We start from the raw sequence: 24,128 nt of genomic DNA, 5'->3' as shown, positions 1-24,128 counted from the left end.
TACTCCTAATTTTTACGGCAGTTCTTTATTTATTTATTATTATTTTTTACTTAATAATTAAAAAAATATTTTTTATTAATATTATAATATTTTTATTTTTTAAAAAATATTAAAAAAATACATATAAAAAAATATAAAAAAAAAAGAAATTCCCATACCACTAGCTGGGAGCCCCAAGCAGTGGGATTAGCACCCCCCAACACACAAATTGGTTTCCGACTCCCGAGCGGGTTTTTTTTTTTCCTTTTTTTTTTTTGTGTTTTTGCTTATCTTCAGCTGCGTTGGAAATGGAGGAAAATTATTAGAAAGTTTTTCTTATTGCAGATTAATTGCAAAATAAGTATTTGATTTTTAGCCTTTTTATAAAATTTCACATAAGTTTTCAATTTTTGTAAATTAATATCTAAATTTTAAAAAACTCTTAATTAATATTTCTATCTATTTTTTTTAAAAAAAATTATAGGAGATAACTACGTGTTAATATTTGATTGGCTGACAATCGACAAGGCATAAGAATGCCGCATGGTATTCTTTTGTTAGTTTTCTAATAAGGTTTTCTAATAAGAGATTGGCATAGTTATCTGATTGCAACTTTTTAAAAATTCATGTATCAATTTAATAAAATTGAAAAACTAAACTTTGATTTATCAAAAAAGTAAGAACTCAAGTATTCATATTGCAATTAATACTTTTATTTTTGTTTCTCTTCGGAAGAGTTGTGAACTTGTGATGATTGAAGGGGATAGAATAGGCCTAAATAAACAACCTCGCCCCATGAAAGGGGGGGTACTAGGGACAAATTAGAAGAGAGAGGAAGAAGAGATAAAGAATAAACAAGGAAAATGAGAGTGTAGAGGAAAAAGAAAGAAATGATAGAAAAGAAGAGAAAAATGAAAAATGAGAGAAAGCAAATCATGCATGTCAATGAGAAGTGGAATAAAGTTGTAATCTCTTACCACTCCCAAGGCCAAGGGATAGAAAAGGGATCAGACAACGAGAAAAAGGATTTCGGCTTTTTCTTCAACAGTTTCTTAAACCTCACGAAATGAGCTCCAGCGGGAATGTTGACTCCAACAAATAGATTCAAGATTTCTATTGTGCAGTGAGGATGTGATAGACTGTAAAACAAACATATTATAATAGATTTTTCCTTCCCATATGCTTATAGACGTAGACATTATGTCGAATTACGTAAATCTGTCTCTTTCTGTATTTATTTTTCATTTATCACCATGGATGTATGTACCATTGCCGTAAGATTGCACTAGATTATTGCTGGAGGCTCTAGGAGGCTCGAATCTTTATAGCGGGTCGGGAACGATTCTCTCTCTTTCTGACTTGTGCAGTTTTTTCGACATCAACAAGTTCTGGCAGAGTTATCACATCTAATGATGGACCAAGTGAGTGCATGTGAGATGGTGAAAGGGGTTAGGAGGGGCAACGAGTTGGGAAAATATATTGCTACTTTTTAGATTCAATTTGAGGGTATCAAATAAGAAATAGTAAAGTGGACATTATAGTATTTATCTGCATAAATACATACATACATACATATATATATATATATTTTTTTTGAGCATTAGATAAATAATAAATTATACACTACCCACTTCATGTGTCTTTTTTTTTTTTTTTTTTTTTTGAGGCCTTTAAATTCGAAAAAGAACTTGAAGTGACAGCCTGAAATTAAGTGAACTTGATTCATATTAGTGAGCCAAATTTTTATAAGAGGTGTATACTCAAATATAAAACCCATAAAATGTGATCCATAACGTTATTCATACTATTCCATAGAATGAAAATTTGAAATATCTCTTGACAAACATTTTATTAATATCCTAAAAATAAATAATTTTACTTAGAGAACAGATACGTTTATAGAAGTTATTTTTTTACGTATAAAATGTAGGTTATATGCTGACTTATAAATTTTAACTAAAAGTTAATTAAGAATCATAACTAAAAAGAAATTGACAACAAATTAGCATAGACAAAGTAATTATATTTTAATTATAATTCGGCAGCATTGTAATTGTAAGAAGGAAAAGGCTATATGTCCCTATAAAGGGTTGCGATGATGGTCCCAATAATTTTTTTTTAAGTTAATAATTAAAGAATTATTTTTTAATAATTTTTATGTAAAGTTATAGTAGTCAAAGTATTTTATTAATATATAATACGTTGTCAGTATTTTAGATATTTTAAAATATCAATATTTATTGAGTTCCTTATTAATCATAAAAATTATTCGATTATTTTCTTCGGTATGGATTCGTTAAGTGGATATTGATGAGTTTAGAAAGTGATAATATTTTAGAGTTAAGATAATTTTAAGAATTGAAATAGGACCTTCAGGTATAAATATGAGATATCTATTCATTGGAGATTTATTTAAGTTATATGAATTTTTATAAGTGACGATTGGCAATTGTCCAGTACTGTTGTGAATAAATCCTGAAAAACTAAGAAGTTTAGGTAATTGGGATTCCAATACTAGATTTTGCATAAAAAGAAAATGAAATGAGATTAATTTGAAAATATGTATGATTGTTTTGAAAAGAAATTTGAAAACAACTTTAGTTATGTGTTTCCGCATATGCATGAAAGCTATATAAGAGCAAATATTTTATGTCATGACTGGTGTAGATATGAGTTAATTTTGTACATTTTGTTTCTGAACTATGCAAAATAAGTGAATATGAAATTTATGAAAATTTGTATATGTGATGTGAAATTGTTCTGAAATTGTTTTTGAATATGTGAAAAGATCTGAATTTATTCAGTACTCTGTTTTGGATATGTTGTGACATCTGAAAACTTTGGTATGAGATCCTGATTTTGTATTCTAATTAAGTCTGATTATGATGTTCTGCTCGGTTTCCTTTATGGCCCAATCATGGGTTATAATAGTGGATACAACTCAACCACGAGTTATAATAGTGGATACGACCCAACCACGAGTAATAATAGTAGATACGACCCAATCACGGGTTATAATAGTGGATAAGGCCTAGCCACGGATATAATAATGGTTTATAATCCTACCACGGAAGTTAAAAATGATATATGGTCCAGTCACGAGTATAATAGTGGTTTATAACCCTACCAATGGGTGAAATATAGTATACGACCTAGCCACGGGTATAATGATGGTTTATAACCCACCACGGGGGTTAAACATTGTATATGTCTCGATGTAATGCTTCGATATGATGAAAATGAGGTCTCAGATTTTGAAATGCCAAAAGATTTTGAATAATAAAGTTTTTCTGAAAGATTCACTTTGAAAGTTTTGATAACATGATTTGATTTTACATTCTGAAAGTAAATGTTTCTGTTTTTGTACTTTGAAAGTAAATGTTTCTGATTTTACATTCTGAAAGTAAATATTCAGTTCTACATTCTAAATTCTGAAAAATGCTCATGTTTACATACTAGTACATGTTCTCTGCTTACTGAGTTGTTGATAACTTATTCCTTATCTGCATAATATTTTTCAGATGATTATGATGATCCTGCAAGCGAGTAAGATTAGGCTATGTTAGAGAAGTTGTGAAGTTTGTAGAAGAATAAGTAACCGGGGGTACAATTATTTATTTAGGAGTCTCTTTAGTTAATTTAGGATTTTATATTATTTTGGTACTGTAAGTGGTGAAAATTTCGAGAGTGTGTGGAATTCTAGTTTTTTTTTTTTTTTTTGAGGTAATTAATTAGTATCTTGATAGAGGGACATATATTTTTATTTTGAATAAATGGATTTCATATTTGGATGGAATATCATAGTGTAAAAATCTATTATGGAAGATGACGTTAGGTTACAAGAGTGAACTCTCTAGACCTCCGGGTACGGGGTGTTACAAATATTTCATTTATTCCCTCATTTTCTTTTACTTTGATTTTTATCATATAAGTAAATTCTTTTTATTATTTATCATTTAAAACACATCTATTTCATTTTATTCTAAAAAATATCTTGGAAATATTTTTAAACCAGTTTTTTCATATTTTGATTTTATTTTTAATTTTTATTTGGTTTATATATTTTTGTTTTATGTGTATAAGACTGAATTGTTTTACATTGTATATAAAATCAAATTACAAATATAAAACAATATATGGATATTATAAATTTTATTGGTAGAAATGAAATATTTAAAAAGAATATTTAAATGATATGAGAAAAACTAGATAAGTTGATAGATGACATATTATAAAAGTCAGTATGTAAAATAGAAAAAATAAATTTTAATGATATATTTTAAAAGATATGATAAAGAATCTACAGAGAATACTCTAAAAAATAAGTTTGGTTTCATAGGACGGAGGAAAGGACAACACTAAAAGCCCCCAAAGTGATGTAAAAATTAAAAAAAACAAAATGCTTGGGTCCCGAGAGTGGGTCTTGACAGTTTTTTTTTTTTTTAATTAAGTACTGTTTTTGTAATAATGTTGTGATTTTTTTATAATATTTAAAGGTATAAAAATGTATGAAAAAAAAGATCAAATAGACTTCCTAGTGTGTTTTCTCGTGCGGTGGATGTAGCACGATCTTAAAAAAATAGGTTTCTGAGTCTCGAGTTGAGAAATACCCGTCAACTTCCCCCTAACTAATAACAAACACTTTATTTTAACAAAAGAAAATAATTTATACACAATATTTTTTATAATACTTTATATAATTATGTTTTAAATGAGAAGTATTTTGGTAAAAACATCTTATACAAGTAACATAATTTTATAAAAATATTTTTATTTTATAATATTATTATATAATATATTGTATAATGTGTTGTGTGTATATTATTATTCAAAAATGTGCTTTTGGGTCATTATCTTAAAGGAAGATGATATGTACCTCTTTTTGACACGAGGTTCTACAGCGACGTGGCCTTTTTTTTTATTTTAAAAAAATGCATTTGTTTAAAAAAAAAATTATTTAAAAAAAATGCATTTGTTTCAAAAAAATAAAAAACTCCTAGTAACAGAAATAGGCCCCCTCCCGTCACACCGAGACTTTTTCTCCTCTCCCCCTCATGTTGTATCTTATGTGACTTTGACTACCGTTCAACTGCGCGATCTCAAATGAGAACCTCTTCCGACCTTTCTCCTTTGCCTCTCTTTCTCTCAAGTGACAAGGAAGACAATCCATTTGAGTCTTTAGGTTGTTATGCATGAATGATCCATTGAGCCCATCTTATCCATAAAAGTAGGCCTTTGAGCCCATGAATCTCTAGAAGTCGGTGTGTTTTCATCTATTTGATTGTTGGGTCGATTGTACTTAAGTCAAGGCTTGGAAAATTAGAATTGGGAGATAACCGATTAAATGTATCAGACAACTCAAAAAATTGAATTCGTCGATTCTTGATAATTTTGAATCGAATGATTTTATACTTATAAAAAAATTATACATTGTAGGCCAAATACTTAAAACATCTAAAATTATATGCAAATGAGTTAAAAATATTGATTCATTGAAATTAAATAACTTTATAAGAATATTATATAAATACAAATATAAAGTTTAAAATTTATAGCACTATAAGTCGGCACAATCATTGTCATCGTCATCCAAGTTAAGTCTTGCATCTACCAAGTCATGTATAGATGAATGCTCATATGTTAAGCCAAATTCTACATTTGTCACCTCATGCCCAAAAGAAGATTCATCTTCAACATAAGAGTTTGGATTACTTTTGTTAAGATGACCATCATCCTCAAATATAGTATTTGTATCATCAATTAGGTCCTGCATATATGGAGTTAAGAGTAAATACTTTTAGATCATATTCATTATTGAGCATAAAAAGTCATCTATCATGACTCGCTACTTCAACAATTGAATGATCATCTCCTTGAACCCATTTGTCCAAATGGATTCCTAAGAAATGAGTGTATAAAAAGACAGTCCCTTGCTACAGCTTCAAGACCAAACAAACATTGTTGAGAATCCACCGATGCATCCTAGTTAATTTTGACTATGCCTCAAGGTGGTGGCACCCAAGGAGATAGAAGAACATCTGCTCTAGGAACTCTGGTCTATTGAACTTTATTATTGTTCTTTATATCCCTAAGTCTTTGACCTGCTTGATTGAACAATGCTAAGGGAGTAGTGAATTGGTTCTCAAATACCAATGCATTTATTCTCTTCCACAATTTCCACATAATAATAGCAATCTCCATAAGCTCTCCTTCCTTCATTTTATAAAACAGATGAAACAACAATTCTTTGAAGCATTGATTTGCAATCTTGCTTTTTTGCAATCTCTTGTAGCTGTAAACCCACACATCTCTTGCAGCAACACAAGACCATAAAGCATGCTCAACAATTTCCTCAGACTGGTCACAAATTGGGCACATGGGATTATCAACAACCTTTCCTTGATATAACTTGAGCTTTGTAGGTAAACCCTCATGACATGCCTTCCACAAAAAAACCTTCTCAGCATTAGGCAACTTAAGGGACCACGATGCACTCCACTTATCTTGATCAGACCTATTAACAGAACACTGAGCTTTCTTACTCTCCTCAGGAACAATTTGCATGTGATAAGCTGATCTCACAGTGAAGATCCCATTCTTTGTACATTTCCAAATTTGTTTATCTCTGCTTCCACATTGGCTAAGGTATCCTAGTGATCATATCAGCTTCATCTTGGTTGAAAATTTGTCTAATAAGCTGATCTTTCTACTAACATGTGGTCTTATCAATGAGGTTTGAGACTAGAGCATCTTCAGGGAGAATTGAACATTTACTTTGAATCTTGAAAGAAGAAGTTTTTGGAAGCCATCTATCATACCAGATCCTTATGCCCTTGCCATTGCCTACCCTCCAAATTAAACATTCCTGAAGAATTGGTCTAGTTAGCAGGAAACTTCTTCATAGATAGGATGGGTTTCTTCCTAGCTTTGTAGTCAAGAAATCACCTGTATTGAAATACTTTGAAGCTAATACTTGAGCTGCCAAAGAATAGGGATTCTGCACTAACCTCCAAGCTTGCTTGGTCAACATAGCCATATTGAATTGCTCCAAGTCTCGAAATCCCAAACCTCCCACAGCCTTTCTTTTTCCTAATTGATGCTTTGGAATCCACTGAATCTTCCTCTCGTATACTTTCTGTCCCCACCAATATGCTAGCATCACTATGTTAATCTTATGCAAGATGCCTTTAGGAATTTTGAAAACCCCCATGCTATATGTAGGTATTGCTTGAATGAAAAATTTAATTAAAATTCTTTCCCAGCCTGAGAAAGAAACATTAATTTCTAGTTTGAAAGTCTTGCCCTCACTCTATCCAGAATACCGTTAAAAGAGGCAATTCAAGATCTACCCACCATGGTATGAAGGCCGAGGTACTTTTCATATGACTCAATAACTTTAACCCCAGCAATCCTGATCATAGCATTCTTCACCTCTGCCCCTGTATTCTTGCTAAAACATATTGAAGTTTTGTCCTTGTTAACCTTTTGACCAGAAGCCATCTCATAGGTGGATAGAAGCCTTTTGTAACCTGCTCCATTCAATAGAGTTGGCCTTGCAAAATATCAAGCTATCATCAGCATAGAAAAGGTGATTAACATGAAACTGTCCTCTTGCCAATGGAATGCCAGAAATGTACCCTGTAGACTCAGCTTGATTCAAGATGGAACTTAGGGTCTCAGAACATAAAATGAATAAGTAGGGTGATAGTGGATCACCCTGCCTAATGCCTTTAGAAGGAATGAAATTTTGTTGTGGAAGCAGTGAGTATGAGACAGTTAATACAAACCTCATAATCCATTCAATCTATCTTCTATCGAAATTCATTTTTATCATAACAACTTCCAAGAATGACCATTCAACTCTATCATAAGCTTTATTCATGTCAAACTTTAAAGCCAAGTATCCACTCTTTCCCTTGATCCTATTCTTCATTGTGTGCAACATTTCATAAGCCACTATGAAATAAAGCTACTGATGCCTTATCTTGGCTTCATGTCTCGAAAAATGTATTTGGCACTAAATAAGGGATTACCGCTACTAATGTTCTGACAATGCAGGTTATTTGTACCTTGCAAGTTATTAGGTTGGAAGAACTTTGCAAAGCTTACAAGCAAGACCCTCAACTATGTAAACTTACTGATAATTATCAATTGGGTATTCTAGACTCTAGTAAATACCAGTATTGCAATGACTTTCTCTTCTACAAAAGCAAACTCCATTCGAGTACTTTAAGCAACATGTACTATGCCAATTTCACAACAACCTCTTGGGTGGGGGTCATATGGGCACACACAAGACTTATTCTCGACAAAAGAATGAGTTCTTTTGATAATAGGTGTTCGCACCTTTGTTCAAGAGTGTGAGGTCTGTCAATGTAACAAAATTGAGACCTTCCATCCTACTAGATTGCTCCGGCCATTACTTATACTGAGCCAATGTTGGGTTGACATCAACATGGATTTCATTGAGGGACTACCCACGTCTGGAGGTAAGAGTGTAATCATGGTTGTTGTTGACATGTTCAACAAATATGCACATTTTGTACCTCTTGCACATTTGTATACAACATCCTCTGTGGCCAAGCTCTTTTTAGACAACATCTTCAAGCTATATGACATGCCACAGTCCATAGTTAGCAACCGAGATTTGGTGTTTAACAGCAATGTTTAGAGGGAACTCTTGCATATAAGTGAGACTAAACTATTTCTCAGTTCAACGTACCACCACAAACTAATGGACAAGTTGAAGTGATCAACAAAGGGCTAGATTGTTACTTGCGCTGCTTCTCTAAAGACCGTCCAAAGGATTGGGTACTTTGGATTCCTTTAGTAGAGTGGGCTTACAACACATCCACACACTCTTGTACCAAAATGAACCCTACAAAGATGTCTGTGGTTGCCCCCTCCGTGATTATTGCTTTATGAACTTGGATATTCAAAAGTACAGGTTGTTGATGAGGAACTAAGGAATCGAGATCTCATACTCTCTCGTTGGTCAAAGAAAATTTGCAGGAAGCTCAATCAAAGATGAAGTTTTTTGCTGATAAGGATTGTACTGAAAGGGAATTTTAGATTGGAGATAGGGTGTACCTTTATTTGAGGCCCTATAGCCAAGAGTTGGTTGCAATTTGGAGGAACCTTAAGCTGTCTCTCCACAATTCTTTAGCCCCTTTCAAGTCATCTAAAGAATTGGAAAAGTAGCTTACAAGCATGATTTTCCCAAGGAATCACTGATTTATCCGATCTTCCATGTATGTTGCCTCAAGAAGCAGCTAGGATAACACATTAACCCCATTCTGCACCTCCCCAACATAGATTGTTATGAAGCCCTAGAAACGATTTGGGGAAGGCGAAGTAAACTGAAGTCTGAAGTGAACTGGGAGAGATCGGGAACTCAAGTGGGAAACATAGGGAACTCGTCGTCCAATGTGAAGAAACAAGCAAGGCGTGGCGTTTTGGATAAGCGAAACGCGGCGTTTGACTTAAATTATGATGTTGCCGTTCATAGCAATTTGTGTTGTTTAGAGCTTTTAATAATGTTAAGACCCCATAAAAAATCGCCCTAGGACAAGGTCCTAGGCATGCATGTGTAGCCAAGAGAGGGCTAATGTCGTGGGCCCCCATGGGCCCCACAACACTATCACTTATTTATTTATTAAGAGACCTATTAGGGTTTTCACTTTGTACTCTCTATAAATAGGACCCTTAGCACCTTAGTTTAAAATCTTTGATCATTTGACATTTTTCCCTATGTGGAACGGTTTGGCTTGTTCTTGTGAACACTTCGGTGCTTTTACACTTGAGCTTTTTAGGGTGCAAATTGTTAATCCCTTGAGAGATGATCATCACCTTACAATTCGTGAATAGGTGTTGTCCATTTATCTATCCTTGATTCATCACCTTACAATTCGTGAATATGTGTTGAATCACTTATCTATCAATATATGAGTTCTTTTCATCTTTGTGCAATTCGTGAATCAAAGTTGATTGGTTTATCTTTTTATTATCTTTGTATTCATTCATTGTTCTTAGATTTCCTAGCTTGTTCATCTATACTTTCTTACATATCAAAATCTCCATATAAACTAAAAAGAGTCTTCATATTCATTTGTTGAGTCCATTCATCTTTGTGCATTCTTGAATTAGTGTTGAAGTTGTTCATCATTGTGTTCTTGAATGTTCAATCCATTTTCCTTGATGTTCATATCTTGTCTTACATATCAAAATATCCATATAAACCAAAAAGAGTCTTCATATTCCTTTGTTGAGTCTATTCATCCTTTGATCATACTCTTCCATCTTGTTCATCCATATTGTTCTTCCATATTGTCATCCATTTTGTTCAACCATATATTTCCATTGCTCCATTCAATCCATCCATACACTATAATTCGACCACTATAGCGTTTGCCCTAGTTGTCTATATCCGATATTTACCCTTCATCCATCATAGCCATTAGCCCTAGCCAAAACCCACTAAGCCTCTATCTTGCCATACACAAATCTTGCATTATTTGGTAATCCTAGCCTTCATAAGGATTTCTTAAATTTTAGGAATCCTAACCTTAGCCACCCTTCAACCAATCCATAAACCCTAGCCAAAACACTTGTCTTCCATAAACACTAGCCATCCCTCAAGAGTCTCACTTGACAACTTTCTTAATTTTAAGGAAGTTGACTCATTCAAATTCCATTCCATCTATTATCCCTTAAATCTCTCCATCCCTCTAATCACTCAATCAATCCCACCAATCACTAGGTCCCTAGAATTACTCTAGTCAACTAAGACCTTATTCACTTACCAAAACCGACACTCTATCTTTCCTTAATAGATTCCTACTGCTTAGGAATCTTCCCTCAATCATCTCTATCTTTCCAAAATCCTACCAATCCCTTAATCATCTCCTACAAGTTAGGAACTCATCTTTCATCTTCCAAGTTCTCCAAATTCGAAATACATCCATTGTTTTAGTCAAACTTCCAATTCTTAACAACTCCCAACATCTTGCCATATTCAAATTCTCTTGCCATATTCAAATCATATCTCCCTTATCTTATCCTAGTCAATCCCTTAATTCTAGGAACTTCCCTAGAATCACTCAATCCCTCCAATCACTCCATCAATCCCTTAAATCTCTCAACTCCTTCAATATACCAAGTAAACCAAAGACTTCATCCTCTTACCATATTCAAATTCCATCTACCATATACAAATACTATCTTGCCATATTCAAATCCTATCATCCAACTTCAAATCCCTAAACTCTAGGAACAACTCTAGACTCATTCAAACACCATCCATCTTCATCCACTTACCTTATCCAAATCTTATCTTCCCCATCTTACCTTTAATCAATCCCTAAAATCAAGGAGCAACTCTAGACTCATTCAACCACCAAATCCTAGCCACCAAAACCTAGCCTCATTCTTCCACATCATTCCCAAACCCTAACAACTCATCTTAGACTCCAACTCTAAGTCAACTCTTCCAATCTCTAAATCCTCCTTAGCCGCTACACAAAATCCTAGCTACACTTCATCAAACCAACTCTAATCATCATCCAATTGACCCCAACATCAAGGGCAACCTTCCATCCGTTCCACATTGCATCAAACACTCATATTCATCCATTAGATCACCCGAACTCATCATCATCATTCCATCACTTAAACAATAAATCTTCATCAACCTAAGAACCCATCATTACCACCATACACGATCATTATTGTCCAAAGACCAAGCAAGTTGGCAAGGTCACTCGGTCATCATTCACACCAAGGCGAGCTCGTGGTCCATAGAATTATGGAAAAAACTGGAGTCCCTAACATTTTAATAAAGGTTGTCATTAATTGTAGTTGTGGACCGTTTTGGTCTAGGTACCAAAACGATGCGTTTTGTCTGTTATTGTAGTTCCTGCTGTTAGTGATTACGTTAGTTTTCTCTGTAGTTTGTTACGAATCAGAGTGAGTATATGGAGCAAGTCAGTTAAGGAAAAATGTGTCGAGAATCTTTTGAATGTTTTTCTTTTGTAAGGAGGTTTGGGTTACCTCGAATAACCGAGTGAATTTATGCGTTGTAGTCATCTTCTTCTTTGCAGAATTATTGTATTTTGTGTGTCTACTTTGGAGTATTACATCAGGAGCTTAACAAGGGGTATCACAAGCACCGATCCTGCCCAGACCTACCTTTTGCAATCACAAGCCAGAGAACCAACAAGAACCATTACAATCGACCATTCTAGCCCATTCCAGCAATACATAAACCCAAAAACACAAACTAGAAATACCTAAACCCAGAAATCCAATCCAGAAAATCCTGCCCACCCCAGACCCCCACTCACCTACAGAAAACCAACCAAACAAAAAACCATAGCTGACGCAACACGTTCCAAACAAAACAACCCTGAAGGTCTTCAACGCTAGATTGATATTTTGGGAGAAGGGTTGCGTGAAGTGTGTGGGAACCAGCTGACTGTCGACACTAGAATGGGCCAGTTGATGGATATGGTGCGCAAACTAGTAGCAAATTAGAACAACACTGGCACCAGGGACCTGCAAAACACACATGAGGATGATCAGAATCGGAATAGGGGGCTTTTCACGGGGAATCAGATTATATTTTCCTCATTTCAAAGGGGAAAATCCATCAGATTGGATATTCAACGCAACACAATACTTTGAATATCACCAAACAAACCAAGCTCAACACCTATTAATTGCTTCCTATCATATGGAGGGGGAAGCTTTGGTGTGGTACCAGGATGGTCTTGACACAACCCAATTTAATAACTGGGACACAATGGCTCAAGCCTTTCTGGTACGCTTCAGCCCAACAGCTTACGACGATTCTATGGAGACTCTAACTCGTCTTAAGCAAACTTCATCAGTAGCTAGTTACAAAGCACAATTTGAGACTCTATCCAACATGTTACATGGACTCTCTGATCGTCATAAGCTGAGTTGTTTTCTCAGCGGGCTGAAAGATAAAATCAGGTTGCCCCTACGGATGTTTAATCCTTTTAACTTAGGTGCTGCCTTTGGGTTAGCTCGGATTCAAGAGGAATACATAAGTAGTACTCGAAAACCCACTAAGTTTAACAATGAGAGAGGATCGGTGTTAATTGGTCATGGTCCTAATAACACCACCTTTGGAGGGAAAGGTAGTAATAAGGGGCAGAAAACCTTTCAAAGAGCAGTATCCTCATTGTCTATGGATGAAAAACGAAAGAAGAGTTTATGTTATCATTGTAAGGAGAAGTGGAACCTGAATCACGCATGTAAGTTCCCAAGGATTTACTTAATCCAAACTATTGAGGAATGTGCAAATGGTGGGATAGAAATCGAGGAGACCTCAACCTTGGAAATAAAAGGGGATGTATCAACTCAGGTTGTGATTGTGGAACCTGAGATTTCTCTAAATGCGATTACGAGCACGCCAACTCAGTTGGATGGCATGGGGTTGAAACAACACACATGAGGGTAGTTAAGGCCATGTTGAATTCAGTTAAGAGGGGAAGAGGGCTGTTTTTGCATTTAGTGGTGGAGGAAAAGGGCACGAAACACTGCCATTGGGGGAGGATGTCTACAAAATCTTGACTACTTTTCAAGAGGTCTTTGAGGTCCCTAAGGGGCTACCTCCGTCAAAGGAACACAACCATAAAATTACCCTAAAGGAGGGAACTCAGCTTGTGACAGCTAGACCCTACCATTACCCATATTATCAAAAGGCTGAGATTGATAAAATAGTTGCTGAATTGTTGGAAACAGGGGTAGTGAGACCCAATAATTATCCTTTTTCTTCACCCGTACTATTGGTCCGAAAGGCAGATGGGAGTTGACACATGTGCGTCGACTATAAGGCCCTTAACCAAGAGATGGTTAAGGACAAATTTTCAATTCCGAAATTGATGAGTTATTGGATGAGTTGTTTAGGTCGGTATTTTTTTCTAAATTGGACTTAAGGTCTGGTTATCACGAAATAAGAGTAGACTCGGAGAATGTGTCTAAAACGACATTTCGGGCTCATGAAGGGCATTATGAGTTCTTGGTTATGCCGTTTGGGTTGACGAATGCTCCATCAACCTTCCAAGGATTGATGAATCATATTTTTCGTCCCTATTCGAGGAAGTTTCTACTAGTATTTTTTGATGATATACTAGTATACAACAGGGGATAGAGTGAACATTTAGGGCATTTGGAGAAGGTGCTTGAAATTTTGAAGAAAAATCATTTGTTTGCCAAACTTTCTAAATGTAACTTTGGGGTGCCAGAAGTCGATTATTTGGGGCATGTTATAAATGCAAATGGAGTGATGGCCGATCCTAACAAGGTGAAAGCAATGTTGGAATGGTCTGTTCCAACAAGTGTGAAGTTGTTAAGGGGTTTTTTGGGCCTCACGGAGTATTATAAAAAATTTATCAAGAACTACGGTACGATTGCTGGACCATTTATAGATTTACTTAAAAAAAAAAATGCCTTTTTGTGGTCGGATGAAGCCTTGAGGGCTTTTAATGAGCTGAAGTCAGCAGTTACAAGTCCACCAGTCCTTAAGTTGTCGGATTTTTCAAAAGCCTTCACTATTGAGTGTGACGCTAGTGGGAAGAGAATTGGGGCAGTGCTAATGCAGTCGGGACAACCTCTTGCATTTTTTAGTAAGGCAATCAAGAGTAAAGCCCTTCTCTTGTCCACCTATGAGAATGAACTTTTAGCTATAGTCACAATTGTGAGGAAATGGAGCCCCTACATTCTAGGGCAATCGTTCATTGTTAAAATAGACCAATAGGTCTTAAAACACCCTGCTGGAACAAAGGGCTGGTACAGTGGCCCAACAGAAGTGGGTGAGTAAGTTGATGGGCTATGACTTTGTGATAATGTACAAAAAAGGGAAGGAAAACTTAGTGGCCGATGCCTTGTCAAGGAGGGAAGAGGAAAATGAGTTAGGGGAAGGGTCCTTAGCCATGATTTTCTTTCGTAATCGTGAATGGGTTGTGGAATTGGAAGAGAGTTATGAACACTCTCCCGAGGTGTAGGAAATGTTTAAAAAGTTGCAAATGGACAACTTAACTTTTAAAAGCTATCAAATTCAGTAAAGGTTTTTTTAAAAGAATAAGAGAGTTGTAATTGTGCCCAACTCATCCTTTAGAAGTAAGGTGCTGCATTACATTCATGATCACTTGTTTGGTAGACGCTCGGGTTATTTAAAAACATACCAGTGAGCTAAGAGGGATTTCTACTGGAAGGGCATGAAAAAAGACATCTAAAGGCTAGTTTGGGAGTGCGACATGTGTCAAGAAGTGAAGTATGAGACAACTCTACCTGCAGGGCTGTTACAACCCCTGCCCATACCTCAACAGGCCTAGTCAGATATCTTTATGGACTTTATAGAGGGATTGCCTATGTCTCAAGGCCATAATGTGATTTTTGTGGTCATCGATAGATTTAAAAAATATGGTCATTTTATCCCTCTCTCACATCCCTATACAACCTCTGTTGTGGTTGCTAAATTCATGGAACATATTTTTAAATTGTATGGATTACCTCGAACAATAGTGACTAGTAGAGACCCAGTTTTTGTGAGTGCTTTTTGGAAGGTTTTTTTTCTTACTGTAGGGCACTGACCTACAACACAGTTCGGCTTACCACCCACAGATTGATGGCTAAACAAAGGCCCTGAACAAATGCGTGGAAAGGTACCTAAGGTGCTATGCAGGGATTAAGCCACAGTGTTGGGTTCAGTGGTTACCATTTTCTGAATGGTGGTATAATACATCCTACCGCACAACTACTAAACTCACTCCATTTGAAGCACTATATGGCTACCCACCCCCCGAGCTAGTAACCTATGTTCAGGGAACTTCATCTAATAACCTAGCGAATCAGACACTACGAACCTGAGAGGAAATACTGAAGCTACTAAAAGAAAATTTAATATCATCAAAAACTAGAATGAAATTCCATGCAGATAAAAATAGATCTGAGAGAAAATTCGATGTGGGAGATTGGGTGTACCTGTGGTTACAACCCTATCGCCAAAGTTCGGTTGCTGTCCGACGCAATCTTAAACTAGCTCCTCGCTTTTACGGTCCATTTTAGATAGAACAAAGGATCAGACATGTAGCTTATCGATTGAAACTTCCAGCGGCTTCAAAAATTCACCCCACCTTCCACATGTCTTGCCTCAAATGAAAGCTTGGAAGTCTGGTTCAACTCCTTGCCACCCTTCCTCCTGTCAACCCCTAGGGTGAGATTCAACCAGAGCCCGAAGTCGTGGTGGAGAGGCGTGTGAAGCAACACAGAAACAGAGCATTAACGAAAGTTTTAATTAAATGGGTCGGTGCTAGTGAGGATGACAATACCTGGGAAGTTCTGTGGAAGCTACAGCAAAAGTACCCCCACCTTGTGGGCAAGGTGCTATAAGGGGGAGAGAGTTGTTATGAAGCCCTAGAAATGAGTTGGGGAAGACGAAGTAAACTGAAGTCTGAAGTGAACTGGGAGAGGTCAGGAAATCAAGTGGGAAGGAAACATAAGGAACTCGAAATGGCGTCATCCGGTGTAAAGAAACAAGCAAGGCGTGAAGTTTTGGATTAGAGCGAAACGCGGCGTTTGACTTAAACTATGATGTTGCCTTTCTAGCAATTTGTGTCGTTTAGAGCTTTTAATAAAGGTTGTCGTTAATTGTAGTTGTGGACCGTTTTGGTCGGGACAAACGGTGCATTTTGTCTATTACTATAGTTTCTGCTGTTAGTGGTTACGTTAGTTTTCTCTGTAGTTTGTTATGAATCAGCGTGAGTATATGGAGCAAATCAGTGAAGGAAAAAGGCGTTGAGAATCTTTTGAACGTTATTTTTTTGTAAAGAGGTTTGGATTACCTCGAATAACCCAGTAAATTTATGCATTGCAGTCATCTTCTTCCTTGGAGAATTACTGTGTTCCGTGTGTCTACATTGGAGTATTACGTCAAGAGCCTTAACATAGATGGCACCCTAGCTCTTGAACTAGAAATTGTTTTGCTTTGGAGACTGAAGAAAAAGAAGAATATGTCGAGAGTCAAGCGACTAATTCAGTGGAAGGGTAACTCATCCAAGGAGGCAACATAGGAGGACTTGGACGAGTCAAAACAAAAGTTTCGAGACCTTGGGAGGGAGGTCTTCTAAAAATGGAGACTATGTCAGACTCCTTGGAAGTGTGGAGGGGGGCGCCATTGCGGAGGGTGTGGTTGAGGGGGGCGTGACGCGAGGGGGAGCGGAGAGAAGGTTTGTGGGAGGGGGGCTGTTTTTATTACGAGGGAATTTTCTTTTTCAAATTTAAGAGGAAAACAATTGTACTTAAAAAAAAAGGCAATGTCAGCTTGTTGTTGGAGTTTGAACAGGAGTAAGGGTATTATTATACCTAAATATCCTGTAAAAGAGCGTGTATTAAAATCAGCAACTTGATAAATCCAGCATATTAATCCCAATAATATAACTTTTACAGCTTGTTAAAAAAGGGGAGTTCGTTCTTTCGAATCATGCAAAAATAGAACAGAAATCTTTGATAGTTCGAGTTTGCTCAAAATCAGGGCTCCCTACAGCAGTAGGTTATTGGATGTTGCCTATAAACTTAAAAAGGATTGTATTACAAATCGCACACATAACATTCTCTGAAGTATTTTTAATATTCAATTTTCCTTTTTTTATTAATTTTAATATCATTTTCATTCTAGATTAAGGATAATTATTAACTAAACACTAAATAACTATACGCTAGTTGAGAGTGCAACTTATTAAAGGAGTACTAGATATAAGTTCCAAATAAACAAGTCTCCAGCAGACTTTTTATAAAAAAGTGGATCCAATTAAAAAAGAATAATTTTTTTTATACTTTTTCAAAATAGAGTCCACTTTTTTACAAAAAAATTGTGCAAAACTTATTTATTTGGAACTTGTACAAGTCATTTCTCATCCAGATTCCCTGTGCTAATCTCAATCAACATGTAAAACTTCGAGCTTATTTTCAGGCAGCTTGGTTCTTGTAATTTGCGTCAGCACTTTTCTCCCAGAACCTGAAGTGTAAAGCTCTAAGCTCCAGCATCTTCTCCACCTCCTCGATTGGAAGTCCCTTTGTTTCTGGGACGCAGATCAAGACAAAGAACAGGGCTACAACTGAAATGACCCCGAAAATGAGGAATGTCCAGGAAGTCCCAATTGCATGCGTTAAAGTCAGGAAGGACTGTGCAACAATGAGGTTTGAGATCCAGTTTGCTGTGGCGGCGATTCCTCCACAGATGCCTCGATATCGTAGAGGATATATCTCGGAGTTGACTATCCACGGGACAGTTCCCATTCCTGGGGAGAAGAATATGATGTAAAGTGCCAGGCCTACAAGTGCAAGCCATCCAGTTTTGCTAGGACATCCCCTGGTGTACCATAACCTGTCTTCTCCGTGGCACGAGTCCTTCACTGTGTTATTTGAAATCAAACACTCCCCTGGAAATAGCTGCAACAAGAGGAAAAACTATGAAGATAATCATGATGACGGGAAAACAACAAAATAAAGAACTGTAAGGAATCCATACAACTAATCCTTAAGTTGTAGATACAGGGCTTGTTAGAGTTGAATTGGGTGATCATATATACTCTTTGAGAAGCAGAAGTTCTATATGTTTACTTTAATGGAGGGAAATTGTCAAAAGGTGATTCCGAGTAGAAGATGCAATCTAAGAGGTATAAGTTTAGGGGAAGGACCAATTTAGTGATGGCTTTGGAAACTTTGTATACCGTCACACGGATACATTCCGAGGAAGAAAAAATCAACCTTATCGAAGTAGAAATCTAATGCAAGACTACTCGAAATTTAAGAGAGATGTCATGAATAAGGAATACACAAGAAATTGTCTTTACCTTATTAGTGGCTGAGGCACAGAACCCACAGTCTGGAGATGAAGCCTTCAAACACTTCATACAGTCCCACCTGTTGGCGTTTACAGCAGAACTGTAATCTGGGCAGGTGTAATTTGTAAATTTAGAAGTTGCAGTTGCTGTAACCAATGGCGAATGGGTCGAAGTATGATAAAATATCCCTGATAAAAGCCCAAGTGAGAGTATAACACCAAACAAACTAATAATTAGAAGTTTCTTCCTCCCAGTCCTGTCAATAAAGTAGATGCTCACAATAGAGCCACAGGCATTGAGGCCAGCAGTGACGAGTGAGAGGAGGAGTGCAGTTCGATTAGATGCAATTCCAGCTAATTGAAATATGGTGGGGCTGTAGTACATAACTGTGTTTATGCCCACAAACTGCTGGAAGACCTGAAGGCCAACTCCAGCAATTAGTCCTCTCCTTACTGTTTTGGTTTTCCATAGTTCAGCATAGGTAATCTTTCCAGACGATCCTTTTGCCTGGATCTCTGCCTCAACTGATTCCTTTAGAGCTTGGATCTCTGCTTCTACCTCATTGGCGGAGTATATTTTCCTTAGTAAGGTTTTGGCCTCTTCTTCCCTTCCCTATTAATTTCAAAAAAGAAGGCTGATGATTTTGGATCTTAAAGAGCACACGCTTATTCTCTGAAACTGTAAAAGCAAGCACTAGCATAAAAGAGAATGAGAGAAAAACCTTGCGGTATAGCCAACGGGGTGACTCTGGAAGAAAAAACATTAACACAAACTGAATCAGAGCAGGAAGTCCTGCAACTCCAAGCATCCACCGCCACGTACCAGGTGCCTAAGCATTGAAATTGCACATAAAAGGTACAAGTCAAATACAATTCAAAGTTAACTTTGCCATACACATTACGCTTATAGATTCACACATGAATTGCATCTAAAGGTGAGCCAAGACATATGGTATAAATTGATTCGCCCCACTTCTTGTTTCTGTTTTACATGAGTGAGTTTCTTGTATTTGCAATACCATTGACATCATTGTAGAATTCAATAAATTTTTTCCCGTCGCCAGCAACTATTGTATAAAGTTACTATTATTGTCATACATCTAAATTAAAAATTGACTGTATGTGTGAAGGAAGCTTTTGAAAATAACAAATTAGATTATTTTTGCTAACATGATCACAAATTCAAGTGAAGAGGCAAGTAAAAGTTGCCTAAATTCTGTGTCTCCATGTATAACTACTGCAAGTTTTTTAAATGTTATAAACAACTCCTGGATTTGTACTCTTCAAGAAAATCCAAGCACCACAACTACATGTGCTTGATTACCTTGGTGAAGGCCAAGTTGATAAGGTATGAAAGGAACTGGCCTCCAGTTATAAGAAATCCATTGGTACTAACAAGGGCACCACGGATTTTTGCTGGGGAAGCTTCAGAGATGTACAAAGGAGCTGTCATTGATGCCATTCCAACCCCTAGTCCAACAAAAATACGTCCAACTATAAGAAGAGATGAACCATTAGCAGCAGCCATGATCACAGCACCTACAAAGAACAGAAAGTCTGCTATTAAGATTGCAGTTCTCCGTCCATAGCGGTCATTCAGCCATCCGCCAATTGCAGCTCCAATGATTGCTCCTGCAACTGCCATGCTCACTATGCTCTCCTATATATACACATATTGTCACCAACCACAGTTATACTAAATAAATTTAGTTTTAATACATGGTAATAGGAATTTAATTTGAGACCCTCTAAAGACAAACAATAAAAATTAATCAGCTAACAAGAAACCACAGACTTAGAAAGTGAAGCTTTTTTTTTTTTTGTGAAATTGAACTGACAATGACACTGATGACTTTCTTATTTTCAGAACCCTGGACTCCATCCAACCCAACCCCCAGTTCAACACCTTCCTCCTCAAAAAAAAAAAAAAAAAAAAATCCAAGTTATTAAAAATATTAATAGACTGCTATCACTCATATATCCAATCCATAAGAGAATGAATCCGTGACATTAACCTTAACCTCCATCCCTTTCTAAATAAGTACGCATAAAGCAATTGTTTCGGAGTAAAAAACATTTGAGATCTTTGAAACTCAACATTCCTCGTTTGTTTTTACAGATAAGATGAGATGAGATAAACTTAAAAGTTAAATAAAATATTGTTCAGAATATATATTTTTAATATTATTTTTATTTTGAGATTTGAAAAAATTGAATTGTTATTTTTTTTGTATGAAAATTTGAGAAAGTTATAATGATTAAATGAGAAGAGATGAGATGAGTTGAAATTGATTGTGAAAACAAAAATCTCAATATGAGAATTTTCATTCGAGGGATACATTAGATTAATTTAGCATGCTTGGTTAAAATGATTGAGATTTTCACATCGGGTAAGGCTTATGATGAAGAACAACGGGATATTCACTGATTTAGAGGGCCTAGAAGCCCACAAAAGAATCTGGACCCTGACCCAAGGATTCTCTGAGTCCAATTTCGGACCCTTTTTATTCGCAAGAACAGGAGGTCAGAGGTTAGCTGCCTTATTGGACATTTGGACTGAGTTAATTCCAAGACCAGGACTGTAACGTTGAAGCATGTTTTGACCCTGTCGGTATACCCATGACTGATCTCCCATAAACAAAGACAGACATTTCAGATCATGTCAGATTTGTTGACTCTTAACACTAATCAAGACAATAATATTAATAAATAAATAATTAAAAAATCACCCAAATTAAATGGATTTTTTAAATCATTGTTAAAGATAAGCCTGAAATTCAGGCCCTGAATAGCTTGGATCAAGGAATTAGCCATCCAACCTGGGGAAGGATATTTTGGGCATTGTAGGGGTGAATAAATTACAGGGTCCAGCCGCCCAAGTGTAGCCAAATTTCAGCAGAGGCATGTTTATCTTTATCTAATAAAAATGAGAGATATAAATGGAGCGAGTAAACAGGACTGATGTTAGGTTTATACAGTAAATTATACGGTAAATTAGTTGAGATGGGATAGAAATTTAAATAAGATAAAATCTTATTTTTAATTTTTAATTATTTATTATATTTTATTTAAAAATTATAAAAATTATAATGATAAGATAAGATTAAATGATTGAGATGAAAAGATGAGAGAGATTTATAGCCTGTGAGAGGTGCACAAAACTGGATGAAATCAGACAGCATGAACAAGGTGGACAGAAAAATTATATAATCACCTGCAAGAAAGTATTTTTATCCACCTCCTCGAATTCATCTCTTATGTAAAGAAGTGCTCCTGATATCACTCCTGCAATAACCAGATTAATATGCTTAGAATTTCATATTCTCTGAGAGAGAGAGAGAGAGAGAGAGAGAGAGATGTAGAGGGAGAAGAAAAGAAACCTGTGTCATAGCCAAAGAGAAGGCCACCAATCCCAGCGGAGAAGGCGAGGCGAAGAACATAAGGGTTTTTCCATGCCAGAGAGAAGCATTCTCTGAAAGCTGAGGAATCGGCCTCTATGTGTAACCCACCTTCCATTTCTATTTGTTTTGAAGGAAGAAGAGCCAAGGCCTCTGTTATTTCCTTTCGCTCTCAAAAAACACACCCTTTGTACTATGTTTGGATTTTCCGAGAAAATAGGTGAGAAAGAGAGCGAAAGACAGTGTCTGAGTTAAAACAGAGCGAGGAAGTGACTGGATATGGGGAGGGGGGGGGAGACGATGATGATGCTAATTGCTGACTATAAATTTTGTAGGGAGAAATTTTATTTGCAGTTATCTGAACTGTATATGTAGATACTTAAGTATTAATTTAAAAGAGATATTTTTATAATTTAAAAAAAAATTTAAAATTAAAATATTATACGTTATATTTCTCTTTTGTAAGAGTCGATCCGTCAGTCCGACAAATTATTGCCAAATGTTTTTTTTTTCTTTAAACATCTTTTTAAAAATTATAAATATTTTATTTTAAATTTATAATATCATTAAAAATATTTATTTAATCTCTGAACACAAATATTTCTGATTTTGTAAAGGATCTGGTACCGATAGCTAAAAAAATAAAAAATAAGCATCGGTCCGTTTGGCGTCCAATTCATCGGTCCCCATTTGAAATTTTCTTTTGCGATTTGTAAAAAAGGCAACTTTTATTTGAGCAGTGGTCCTGTTTGAATGAATTGAGATACGTGATAAAATAAATTGAGATATCTTATAAATAATAATAAAATTTATAAATAATAATGATATGAGTTAAGATGATCATCTTTTAATTTAAACTAGTTCCTAATCATGATAATGATGATGATTATTAATTACTATTAATTATAAGATAATGGCAATTAATGAAATAAATTAAATTGAGGAAACACTATATATATATATATATATATATATATATATATATATATATATATCCTCGATCCATTTTAAATAATCCGAAGGAAGAAAAATAACAAGCTAGGACAATATGCTTAGTCAACCTTTTTTGGAGTGGAATGATGTTTGATACTAATCAAGTAGGAAACCACCATTGACTGTAAGGTTGAAAATGCGTGTAGCCGTGTTCTTAAAGGAAATCATGACTACATCATAATATTATCAGTGTCATCTCCCGTCATAATTTTATAACCATGGTTTAATTTGCTAATTATTTCCTTATGTGATCACGAGCTTCTGAATATAAAAAGCCTGACCCAAAATATAACGGAGGAGATTAGATTAGTTGAAAGTTTCGGTTGAAATCATCACTTATTCTAAAAATCTAAATCGATGAAAATATATAGATTTTATTATTTAATTAATGAAAAATCATATTCATCATTTCAATTCTTATCATTCCTTAATGTGACATTAGATAATAGACTTACAAATAAAATATAATAAATAATTTCCAATCATCTAATACCACATCATAGGATGATGAGAATTAGGTTGATGAGTAGCATTACTCTTAATTAATTTATCTCTTAACATTTCGTTTCACGTGTGGGCTAGATTTCATCTTAATAAGTAGGTTCAATAAGTAAAATATTTAATTAAATGAGATAGAGTGTAGAGCACTCAATTCAATTTGAACTTACGACCTCTATTATGATACTATATAAAATAATTACCTGTCTCAAAATTTTAAATTGATAAAAATAAAAGATAAATTTTATTATTTAATTTATATTTTTAACATCTATAAAATTAAACTGATAAGAATGTATTAAATTAATGAGAGCATTAGTATTGGCTTAGCCATTCTTTAGCCAAATTTTGACTAGAAAATTTACTTTTTTAAATTTGGTTAGTCACTTTTC

General features: G+C 35.4%; 1 protein-coding gene across 1 annotated transcript; it reads right to left on the bottom strand.

The window, feature by feature from the left end:
• Positions 1-17,613: 17,613 nt before the first annotated feature.
• Positions 17,614-22,581, bottom strand: LOC109011063 (probable inositol transporter 2). The gene is made up of 6 exons (XM_018992106.2): positions 22,228-22,581; positions 22,062-22,132; positions 20,172-20,507; positions 19,570-19,677; positions 18,858-19,460; positions 17,614-18,453 (listed from the first exon to the last, which is right to left on the bottom strand). The coding sequence occupies exons 1-6, from the start codon at positions 22,361-22,363 to the stop codon at positions 17,971-17,973; spliced, it is 1,737 nt and encodes a 578-aa protein (XP_018847651.1). The 5' UTR covers positions 22,364-22,581; the 3' UTR covers positions 17,614-17,970.
• Positions 22,582-24,128: the final 1,547 nt, after the last annotated feature.

This window comes from Juglans regia, chromosome 3 (assembly GCF_001411555.2).
Source record: "Juglans regia cultivar Chandler chromosome 3, Walnut 2.0, whole genome shotgun sequence".
Lineage (NCBI taxonomy): Eukaryota > Viridiplantae > Streptophyta > Magnoliopsida > Fagales > Juglandaceae > Juglans > Juglans regia.
The sequence above is the reverse complement of the archived record's forward strand: the minus strand, read 5'-3'. Positions and strand labels throughout refer to the sequence as shown.

What these genes read in the sequence shown, in the direction of transcription:
- LOC109011063 (XM_018992106.2), bottom strand. Translation starts at nt 22,363, where the DNA reads ATGGAAGGTGGGTTACACATAGAGGCCGATTCCTCAGCTTTCAGAGAA. An exon ending in TCTCTTTGGCTATGACACAG is followed by an intron (nt 22,133 to 22,227) that starts GTTTCTTTTCTT and finishes TGGTTATTGCAG; the next exon opens with GAGTGATATCAGGAGCACTT. An exon ending in CCCGTTGGCTATACCGCAAG is followed by an intron (nt 19,461 to 19,569) that starts GTTTTTCTCTCA and finishes TGAAATTAATAG; the next exon opens with GGAAGGGAAGAAGAGGCCAA.